The 11,882-nt window shown below is 41.7% G+C and overlaps 1 protein-coding gene across 1 annotated transcript; it reads right to left on the bottom strand.

Annotated features, from left to right (window-relative positions):
• Positions 1-769: 769 nt before the first annotated feature.
• On the bottom strand, positions 770-11,275 carry LNP1 (leukemia NUP98 fusion partner 1). The gene is made up of 4 exons (XM_010175968.1): positions 11,269-11,275; positions 8,743-8,979; positions 3,083-3,328; positions 770-1,111 (listed from the first exon to the last, which is right to left on the bottom strand). The coding sequence occupies exons 2-4, from the start codon at positions 8,890-8,892 to the stop codon at positions 908-910; spliced, it is 600 nt and encodes a 199-aa protein (XP_010174270.1). The 5' UTR covers positions 8,893-8,979; positions 11,269-11,275; the 3' UTR covers positions 770-907.
• Positions 11,276-11,882: the final 607 nt, after the last annotated feature.

Here is an 11,882-nt window from a genome sequence, read left to right as displayed (position 1 = left end):
ACAGTTGCAATCCATCATCTGTGGGAAACCTCTTGAAGCGATTATATAGAAGGGTGAGAGGCAGAACATCTCTGTTTTTACTGGAGAACTTTCAGCAAGGCTCAAATTTTAACGGGGCAAGACTAGAGATGTAGAAAAAGACATTGCTAGCTACGAGTTGGGGCTACAATGTAGTAAATAGAGGGGGAAGGCCACAAAAGAGACAAGATGATGGCATTAAAGCTGGGAGAAAGAACTAGTTGTGTGGCTGGGAAAACAGGACAGGGGACATGGGAGAGGACTGGAGCGTGCCGGAGAAGCAGGAGTCATATTGCCAGTGACAATGAGGGAAAGCAGAGAGAAGTGAGACAGCAGGAAGGTGCAGAAGAGAACTCGGGGGCTTCTCTTCTATTACCCCTGTAAATTTGTTGTTGAGAGAATGTAAAAGAAAAATGATATCTGTTTCTAAGCCAAATCTAAGTGCATGTCAGGGTCAGGAAGAAGGTGGCAGTTTATTCATACCTTTTCCTTCCTAAAACTACCAATAAGCCCTTTTTAAATTAGAAGAGAAACATAAGGCTTTGGATGACTTTATACAGCTCTGTAATGCATACATGTCCTCCTTTTAAACAAACACATCCACCACTGTTCTGCTGCAAAGCTAAATCTTCCTGAAACTCTCAGGGTGGTTCATTGATAACTTGGATCTTGCTCCAGATACACTCCTCCTATGACAGGGGTCACATTCCTAATGGAAAAAGTACAGACAGGAAGGTAGTAACATGATGTCAATGATGCAGTTGAATTTTACTTTTATTTTACTGGTCAGGGTTTGTTCTAGCTAACAGGTCTCTTCTAGGCAAAACAAAACAAGAATGCTCCCTCTGCACTTCAGGGAGAGTGTTAAAATTCATTATCCCAACACATTCTAGCTGCCTGAGCATAAATATCTTTTCTCAGTGCTTGCTTGTGATGGAAACTCTTTGTTGTGGTTTGCAGGTGCAACTTCTGAACCTTCATCTTCATTCTGCTCTCTCCTTGGCTCTGATTTTTCTTCCATTTTCTTGTGAGACTTGTTTTTTCTCAAATGTAGTCTCTCTCTTTCTCTTCTCTCCTTCATGCCTTCAGGTTGCTAAAAGGCAGGAGAAAAATAGAGGGAATTAAAAGTGACTTCCACAAGAAAAACAATATCTCATTATTTTATTTCACTAGTAATGTATAATTAAATATTCCAGTCACCTACTTCAGTCAGATCAGCTTTAACATGATGGTCCATGTCAAATTCAAGGCCCCAGCCAGTCACTCTAAAACTCAGCATGAGACAACACGCTTTTAACTATACTCTATGTATGGTAGGAGGGTGACCTGTCTGGGGGGCTTGAGGGGGGAGAGGAGAAAGGAGGGAAGAAGGGAGGGACTCTCAGATTGCAGCCCAGACTCCATGTTTCTGTCCTTTCACATGATCCATCTTTATGTGCCTGAAAGCTGTTCAGTGCTAGCTGCAAAGACCTCATTGAAAACAAGTGCTGAAGGTCATGAAGTGTCCTCAAAGCCACTTTTATAAGAGAAAAGCAATATGCAGGGAAGGAGATTAAATGGGATTACCTTTCCCCCACTTTTCTTTTAACCAATGCAGTTATGTAAAGGGTGGCTTGAATTGCACCCACAGAGCTCTGCATGCAAAATAATGCTCCATTTGTAGCTACAAGTTTAAGCCCACTCCCAAATTTCCTTTCAGATCTCTAGCCTATCACTCAGTTCTTCAAGATTCTCAAACGCTGTACATCTCCTAGACTTCAGTGGTGACTGGGGGAATGACAACAATTTGGTCTACTTGAAAAGTAGATTAAAATACAGCCCAGCACACCTCACTGCAGATTACAGAAGGGTACCAGAATCCATGTTTTTAACTGGAACTGAAGCTATATTTAGTGCATTATACTCACTATACCTATCACACAACTATTACCCACTCACAAACTTTCTAGTCATGGCATTTTTGAGAAATGATAAATGATAAACCAGACAACCACTGGTGAGGGTTGGCAAATGAAGCAATGTGAAGTTCCAAATGAAATAAATCATAATTCCTAAAAGGGGAAAGGAAGATTAGAGAATGCACTTAAAATCTTAACAATTGCATAACGGAGTTGTCATCACCATTATTCTGCATATTCCTAGAGGACTGGGCACACAAGGATGATAATTGTGGGACAGATCATGTTATAATCCTGCTTATTGAAAAGAGATATTTTTTTCTCTCTTGTTGCTGCACAGGTTTGCAAAGGGAGCAAGCACAGCTTTTTTCAATAGGGTAACTTAATTTGACAGTGTTCTTCTGAAACTTAAAAGTGAATTAGGGTTTATTACCCTTCCTTCCATTGTATGATACCAGATAGTAAGTATCATCATAATTAAAATGTGTTAAATTGTCATAGACAAAAGCTTGTTGGCTACTAACCATACAGGAAATGCTTGTGCCTCAGGACAGAATGATGGGGAGAAGAGAAAGACGAAATAGAAAGAGAATTCCCTTGCTGGCTGCATGCCCTTACAGAAAAAATATGTTCAGCCACTTATAGCAATGGCTGCTGCTGCTGCTGCTGCAACTGTGTGGTGACATTGGGGGAAGGAGAATGATGGAGCCCATGGGGGAAGAACAAAGGCTCTCAACCACTATGATGTCTGGCAGTCTCACAGATAACACTGTATATGGTTAAACCAGGTCAGCGGCAGTGAGAGACAGCTGGGTCTTATGGCAAAAGTAAAGCAAATCTGGTTTTATATTGTCACATTTTGTTGGCACAGCCATAGAAACCTCTGAAAACATTGTCACGGCCAGTGCAGTGTCTTGTTTTGAAGATAAACATTTTTAAATAAGTCTAGATGGTAACACTACATCAACAATCCTCATACTAACAATACTATTACTTTAACCTTGTTTGCACTACTGTCAGGACCACATAATCTGAAAAATTCTAGTTCAAGTTTATTTCTGCTCTTCCCCTGGCAAAGCCACAGCAATTACATCAGGGATAAAATTGCGTTGCTTGTTGGTTGGGTTTTTTTCTTCTGAATTGATCTTAAATTGGTTGTTACCTACCAAAGAAACTGAGCGTTTGTTTTTGAGATGCAATTGCTTTTCAAAGGACTCTGCAAATTCCTGGATGGAGTTTGATCTTGTCTCTGAGCATGAGCTTTCTCCTGAAGGTGTTCTGCTTGCCTTCCTGTGGCAGTGGCATTTGGCATCTTGGTCTTCTTGAAATTCCTTGGAGCCCTTGAGATGGCCTGAAGATGAGCCTTTGGCAGAAGCATGAAGTCGTGCTGTTTGGAGGGAGGAAAGCCTGGCCTGAAAAACAAAAGGTCTTTTTTGAGTATTGTATATTAAAGCAGAGCACACAGGGCAGGTTCTCTCTGCCACAGAGTGCTCTCTGAACAATGGTGCAGAATGAAGGACCTTGCCCAGACTCCTGTATCTTTCCTTCTAGGTGCAAGAGAACCACACTGCCAAGAGCTTGCTTTCCAGAGGCAGCAGCAGAATTTGCTTTAATTCCTGTTTTTTAGTATCTAAGTTTCGGCACTCAAATGAGCATTTCAAATGTAAAGTGTGCTGGGTCTTCTTAGTGCCCACTGACACTAAAATGAACTGGGACCCTTCATAACCTCAAAAGTCAGGCCTCACATATGGCAGCAGGTTCTGGGCAGGACTCTCAAAAAGCAAAGACCCAGCCTTTTGTGGCCAGATGAGCCAGATACTGGGTTTGACCCACCAGTGCTCCAGGTCTTACCAGATGTTTGAGTTAATTTGAGTGTGACAGGGACCATTTCTAGCCCAGTTGTGTCAAATTCGCAACATGACCTATATGCACTCAAGATGCACCTATTGTCCAGGTCTGAATTTTCTGCTGGTTTCTTGAGCACATTTGTCCTGAACTGATGATGGAGCTCTTTCAGAGCACTGAGGGACACATCTCTACAACAGAAATGGTAGGAAACAGGCTTCTTACAATTATGCTTGTAGGGCTAAAGTGGAGAGGGGATAGTTGTTTAGTTTCCACATGGTTCAATTTTCCCAGGACTGACATGCAGATAAAAGCTGTTGATCTGCATCAGCTGTCTTTAACTGAATGTCTGAAAAGGACATTAAACTGATACAGAACTGCTGTGTCCTGTGGAGTCATGTATCCGTGGTTTTAGAAATAGACAGACCTGTAGAAGAGATGGGTGAGAAGGCCACCACGTAGAGCCAGGCATGTCCCAAACCCTGCCAGCGGTTGGTGATATTTCAGGGTGAGTAGTTGAACACTGGTAAGATGCAGATAGTGAAAACTGTGACAAAGAGATGGGAGGAACTGAAAATGAGATCCCTGCAGGTGTCAGGTTAGGGCACTCCAGGCACCCAGCTGCTGCTTACATGTTTGAATTCATACACATTAGCCTAGTGCTAAGCCTTCAGACACTGAGTAACACTGAGAAGCTCTGCTGACTGCAAGGGAGCTGTGATTTACAACAACTGAAGGTCTATCTTACAGATCCTGAAATGCTTTTTCTAAGAAAATCCAGGAGAAAACCCTGCACTTAGAGTACAGTTTGTTGGGGAAGGTGTGGGAGTGTGTGTTTTTTTTGTTGTTTTTTTTTGGGGGGGGGGTTTAAACAAACAACAGTGGAAAGCTTAGCCAATTTGGTATAGTAGCTACATGAATCTATAAACCTTGGACTGCAAGGGACCCGAAACATCTCCTGTATACATTTGCATTTATGCTGGCCCAGCTTATTATAAATTAAAAATATATATTATTATTATACATATTATAAATGTATCGGCACAACAGAGACCTGTACAGCCTTCCTCTGAATAGTGAGGCTGTGTGTCCATGTGGTTGTGGTTACATCACGCTAGACAGGCATGATGAGAGGTGCTAAAAATAATAAATCTTACACCTGACAGAAGTACCTAATACTGAAGGGTTTTCAGATCATACAGTACTGGTTCAATTTATTTTCCAGACATAAGCTTACTTCAGTAACTAGTATTATGGACTGCCTCTGAGAGTAGTGGTAATGATTTCTGCCATACTATTTTTACTTTGGTTTCAAACCAATCAATACAGCTGTAATTTCTGTAAGGTCATATTGTATTGTTATTTTTAAAAGCATCAAAGCAATCACATTGTGCTTGAGGGACAGTAGTACACATGCTATGTCAAGTTCAACCAGCTGAACGTCTTGTGTGCCATTTTAATGGTATCAACATATACTGTTTCCTGGAAATAAATATTGTCTCACACTAAAAATCACTAGTACTCTGCTTGCACCTTTGTGTAAAGGCCACTCATGCTTAGTGTACCTATTTACACAACAGCTGATCTTTTGCTAAGTGCCCAGCTAAAACACACAAAAACTATATAAACAAAAACACCTCAAGAAATAGATGTCAATATAATTTGCCTATTCTCTTTCTCATTTTCTGACGGGGACATGATAATTGCTTCCATCTTTTGGGCTTGATCTGAGGGCTTGCACAGCTGTCAGCAAGAAAATTAATCTTCAGTGTGTCAGCACAAGCGTTCATTGTTTGCTGAAGTTTACACAATGACCCCAGTACTTTAGAGATATTTTGGAACATCTGACATTCAGATGCTGCCCTACAGCTTACTTTCCTTCCAAGAAGCTTATAGCCAAGCATATATTCCTTAAAAATGTTTTGGCCTATGCTCCAACTGATCTGTAGTAACAATATTGTGGTAGATGTTGGTCTGACTTTAGATTAAATGTTAGTAACTTAAACAGCAGTCAGTTGCTCTGCTCCCACTCTCAGCTGTTTCTTATCAGATTTTTTGCTGTGAACAGCAATGTCTACTTGAAGGTGGATTCATTTGTAGGGTTGTAAAACTCTTATCAGTCTCCTATCCTCTGCCTCCTATCTTTTCCCCACAACAAAATGTCTGGGAGGTAAGAAACTGTCCTGAACCAAAATGATGGAGGATAACTAGAATGTGTCAAGGAAAGTTGTAGCTGGAGGCTTCAAAAAGGGTATCACAGTTGCTGTTTCAAAAGTTTGCCAGGGGAAAAAGTTAACTAAGGAGATGAAAACAGATGACTTGGTTCTCCCCCAGGCAGTTTTCACATTCAGTGTTGGCCACAGCAAGGTATACAACTCTGATGTTTTTCAGTTTTAGCCTGTCTTGCCAGTGACCCAGTGAAAGATGAATATAATTTTTCCCCTCTGAAAAATGGGAATGACAGTAGCAAAAGTATTTTGTGAAGCTCATGTCAGTAATGTTTGTGAGGTACACTAAGATATTGGGGAAAAAAACCCCAAAAATTATTGTTGGTTTGGGAGTTGTTCGACAAAGCTTTATCCATATTTTGGGGGGCTCTACCATGACAGGATGCCACAGGAGTTTTTGTGTGTGAGGTGAGAGCAGTGGCTTCAATGTCTTTCTACAGCACAGGAAAAACTACAAAGACCAATTTGGAGCTGAAAGCAATTTCCAGTGTTACTCAAAAATAGCTTTTATGCTGTACTGCTAGCATTTTGCTATGCAATACCAAAACAGGTGAAGATGCAGTTCATGTGGGCAGGACTGCGTTATTGCTGATGCACCATATACCAGCCCTGGATATGCAACAAGGCATGTTGGCAGTGCTGTTTGGGCAGTACCATTGTATCTGCACAAGGACCTTTTACCAACAGCTGTGTCAGTCAGAACCTGCTGACTTCATTTTCACCAGGACAGTGGTGTTACTGATATTGACAGAGAAGAAAGGGTACACTGTGATCTGCTGTGGAGCTATTAACTTACCAAAGAGACACAGTCTGATCTCAGGAGGATTAATCCTCCTGATTAAAAGCACTGTTCTGATAAAATTAAGACAATATTTAACTAGCACTTGTGTTTTGAATCTTACAGTAGTTATCGTTAGTAATAATGAATCTTACAGTAGTTATCGTTAGTAATAATGAATCTTACAGTAGTTATCGTTAGTAATAATGAATCTTACAGTAGTTATCATTTATAATAATTGTGTAAAGAACCACACATCCAGGTGCAATAGCAAGTGTTATTCTTGGCAAGGAGATGTTCTTTCTGGCCAGACATAATTAAGTGTACAGGATAACTTTAGCTCATTGAACAGTAATATTAAAAGTCACAGTCTTCTCTTTCTATCAGCTAACTTAGCCCAAGTTCTAGGTGTTGATTCAGGGATGCAACTAAAGCAAAGTATTTGAATAGCTATTAGCTAAGTATTTAAATGGCTTTTGAACAAACTGAATAGAAGAACATGCTTCATATGAAATGCATGTGTACACACAGGAATACACACACAGATATATACGAAGATGTGTTCAGCAGCTTGCTGAACAGACAGTGATTTAAAGTATATTCCTACTCTTCAGTCTGTATTGGGGCCTAAAGAAATCACATATGTGTAAATCTCTGAAGGACAAAATTAAAATACAGTAAAATTAATTCAAAAAAATAATAAACATTCTGTTTTCAGGCATTCTGATGGAATTCATCAGCACAGCTTAAGCTCAGAGTCTGTCTTGCAATCTGTGACCAGGGTGAAATACTACTGTAAATAACAAATGTGGCTGATCAGTCCGAAATTAATGAATGAAGGTTACCTCTCCAACCCATCCATTAATTCAAAGAGAGGTCTGTTTTGTTTTTCTTAGTTGAATTTTTTGAAAACGAAAAATCGCACAGCTTAGAACATGGTAGCTCCAGTGAAGAACTTGCAAAGTGAAAATATAGCATGGCAGAAAAAAAAGTCTGGAAAAGATTAGCTGTTTCTCCCCAACAGAATAGTATTTGCTTTGCTAGCAGACATAATTATAAGGATATAAGTAAGGATATACTAAGGATATAAGTAAAAAATGGTTTGTAAGGAAACATAATAACTTTGGTAAGCCAACTGGTGTAGTTGGAAAAAAAGAGACAGGTTTGGACCATGTAAAATTTTGGGTTTTTTTGGCTGAAAGAAAAGCAACAGCCTTCAAGTAAAGTGCAGACTGGAAACAGCTGCTTTCAGTTTAACTTCATTTTGATAATAGGTTAGACAGCTGTGAGGTGCCTTAAAAAACTGCCTCTGCGTGTGAACCCTGCCCCTTTCCCAATTATTTTGTTGGTTTAACAATAAAGAATGTACTTCTCCCTTAAAATCTTACTTCACAGCATAATGTTCTGTTTTGCATCCTAATATTCAGAATCAGATATTTTAAACAAGGAGGGACTGCATCCTCTAGCTTAAATTAGAAGTTACACCTGCAACAGCTAAATCCCAGGGAGTAAAGTATACAACTTCTTCAAGATGGTACTGCAAAATTAGGTCCAAACCGTGTGAATACATACAGGCTTATGTAGTTTTACACATGAAAACAGACTCATTTAAGCCAGTGTTTGTGTGCCAGTTTCCAAAATGTTTTGATCTCTGCCAGGTCATGCTTAGCAGACAGAACAACATGGTGATACACAGTTAGGCACTTACTACACCCTTCTCCTTACATTTCTGGCCCTATCGTTGCTTATCTTGGAGCCTGCCAGTTTTCTTGCATGCCAAAGGCACCAGATGCCTGACGCTGGCAGGCAGCTAAGTTCAAAAAGCAACTAGCTGCTGCCAGTAGCTGAACTTAGTCGGAAAGGTGTGTACCATACTCATCCTCACAGATCTCTAGGGCTGTGCCACCTCTGGGGGTGGCACTTATATTTGTACATAAACCATGCACATACAGAGAAAACTGCATGCAGCTCTTACCGGAAGGGAGGCTCTCCTTTCACTAAAGAGATGTGCCTGACGTTTCTTGTGGCCTCTACCCTCTTTCTCATTCTCATCAATCAAGTTGTGGCCCCAGAAGCTGCTCATCCATTTTGCAAAGGAAATATCATCATCCTCTTCATATTCCATGTACAGACGCTCCAAGCTTGGGGGGGGTCTCCCAACCAGACAAGGAAAAGCAAGGTGAGATGCCACCACCAAGCCAATAGCCTCACACTGTTCTGCCAACAAGAGGAAGAGGAGACGCAGCTTCAACCACTCTTTCTGCTCTCCATCCCCCAAAGCCCGTCCCGCTGCAGCCTTAGGCACTGTCTAAACATAAAGTCAATCCTTTCTCATCTCTTTTCAACAAGGTTTCTTTTAACCTTTCCATTACAGCAATGTCCAATATGACACTGCCGCGGGGGGCTGGTGGGAAGGGAAATGTGTTGGCTACTCCCTGTGTGTTGCTGTTGAGTGCACCAGCTGTCAATACCAATGGAGAGTTGCCCACAGTTACATGCCCGGGAGGTGTGTACACGAACCCAAAGTAGGCTTGTGATTTTGAGAAGCAGAATTGACATATTGATGATGGTCAGAAGCTGGCACAGCGGCTTGCAAAGGCCTTACTGGCTGTGTGGGAGGGAGGACAAATGGCCCGCTCTTCTCATGCCGCCCTCCCCCTTGACTTCTGTTGTCTCTTGCACTTCCTTTGGTATTCAGGAAACGTGGTCAGTCTAGGTACAAGCAGCCCCCCTTGAAGAAACTGCTTGTTCATTTTTGAGTTATGACAGCCAGTGTGAACTTGCATCAGCTGCTTTTCACCAGACTCATTTCATCTGCCACACCAGGGTTACGTGAGGCTCTGCCTCACTTGAAGGCACACAGAGTAAAAATGAGTCTGATTGCTCGTCACTGGCCCTGGGCGTAGGCCATACAAGCCCTGTCTATACCATAAAACAGAACAGGGCTGGGGACTGACACCCAGTGCCTAGATCCATCACATCTACCTTGAATGGTGCTTGTGCTGCGGGTCTCCTCGAGCCTGTATGTAATGCACTGTGGCTCAAAATATTTTGCTGTAATTTTTGTGTCTTTTTTATGTCAAAATACCTGATATAACAGGAAAACTCTGTCATGGCCTATAAAACTGTTGTTTGTACAGTACGAACCTGGAAGATGTGTGACGTGCCTTGGGACATGGCAGAAGGATGTGGAGGAGTGCTTTGAGGCTGTAGAGCTGCTAGGATAGTGTTGGAACAGGAGGAAGAGACGCAAATCTAACTTCCTATTGGAAGCAGTCCTTGGTGTGTGCTAGGTAGACAGAAGTTCTCCTGGTGCCTAGGCATTGCTGTGGAGATGCTAGTTGGCCTTGGCCAAAAGCTTGCTGGCAATTTAGCATTATGGAAAATAAGTTGTCCAGCATGAAACCTTGATCCTTGTCCTCTGTCTATTTAACAATACACATGTAGTAACAAAACTCCAGTTTCATTCATGAGGGTGCAGGTGTGAGGTTCAAGTACTATACTCTGATGTAGGACTCTTAATTCTGAATAATAGGAGTGAAGGGACCAATTGGTCATGGATGCCTATGTGTTGGAGTTTTACCTTGTCCAAAACAGATGAGACCGTGATTAGCACAAAGACCTGGAGTACATGAGTGTGCAGACGGCATATCCTCAGATGTTGCGTATCAGAGCTTGGAGACACAACCAAACCTCTGCAGCAGGCTGCTTTCTTGGTAGAGGCACAGATGGACAGGCATGACAGCAATACCTGCAAAACTGTACAGTAAAAAGACATCTGAAGCAATAAAAATGATGTGTAGGCTGATTCTCCAGGTGGGGAAGAACACTCCTGGCCATATTCCGACAGCCTAAATTTGACTTAGATCCTCGAGGCTACCAATCTGTACAGACAAGGTACATCTGAAGGCCTATGCTAGCTCATAGGAAGCATCGTGTGGATGGAATTTAGGTTGTCCCAGCAGGAAGCATTGGCTTGTAGATACATTATTTTCTATTGTATGGTTCAAGTATCTTCTTTTCTGATAGGTGAGACAGAACTGCAGCCTGTCATGCGGAGTAGGAAATGCTTCTATCATGCTGAGACAGGCGACAGGAAAAAGTGGGAGAGAGGCTCTCCCACAGCTTTGGCAAAACATGTTTACGTAAATAGTAATAATCCATAAATTAAGGGAGACACAGCTCAAGCTGTTTACTACCAGGCACCAAGATTTATTGACTCACAATCCAGCAGGGCAAATTTTATTTGGGCTCCTGATGCATGTGCTTTGCAATCTTACTTTTGTTTTTATTTTTACTCCTTTTTTTCTTCAGTGCAATATGTGTCTTCACTCATGGAATCATAGAATGTATTGGGTTGGAAGGGACCTTCAAAGGTCATCTAGTCCAACCCCCTGCAGGGAGCAGGGACATCTTCACTGGAGCAGGTTGCTTCAGAGTCCCATCAAGTCTGACCTTGAATATCTCCAGGGATGGAGCCTCCACTACCTCTCTGGGCAACCTGTTCCAATGACCTACCACCCTCATATTGAAGAACTTTCCTAATATCCAACCTAAATCTGCCTTTTTCTAGTGTAAAATCACTACCCCTCGTCCTATTGCTGCCTGGCCCTGTGAACAGTTCTTCCCCAGCTTTCCTACATGCACCTTTCAAGTACTGGAAGGCCACTAGAAGGTCTCCCCGGAGCCTCCTCTTCTCCAGGCTGAACAGCCCCAACTCTCTCAGCCTGTCCTCACAGCAGAGCTGCTCCAGCCCTCGCGTCATCCTCATGGCCTCCTCTGGATATTCCTTCCTTTTCCCTCCTGCCCCTACAATGAAATTTCTAGGTATGAGATGACTGGTGTTATCAGAGTATAAAAAACTGTCTTTGATCAAAGACAGCTCCTCTTCATCTTCAGCCGAGTGCTCCAGAGAAGTAAGTGGAGACAGAAACATAGACTTCCTCTGCCTACAGGTAAGGATGCTAAGTAGCATAGACACACACACATATATATATACACATATATAATGCATATACGTATACAACATATATAATTCCAGTATTGCATATTAAATTATTTTAATGACAGATTCAATCAATAACGAGAAAATAATAATAATAATAATAATAATAA

Source organism: Antrostomus carolinensis, unplaced genomic scaffold (assembly GCF_000700745.2).
Source record: "Antrostomus carolinensis isolate BGI_N321 unplaced genomic scaffold, ASM70074v2 scaffold30759, whole genome shotgun sequence".
In the NCBI taxonomy this organism is placed as follows: Eukaryota; Metazoa; Chordata; class Aves; order Caprimulgiformes; family Caprimulgidae; genus Antrostomus; species Antrostomus carolinensis.
Note: the sequence above shows the minus strand (reverse complement) of the source record. Positions and strands in the feature narration are given on the sequence as shown.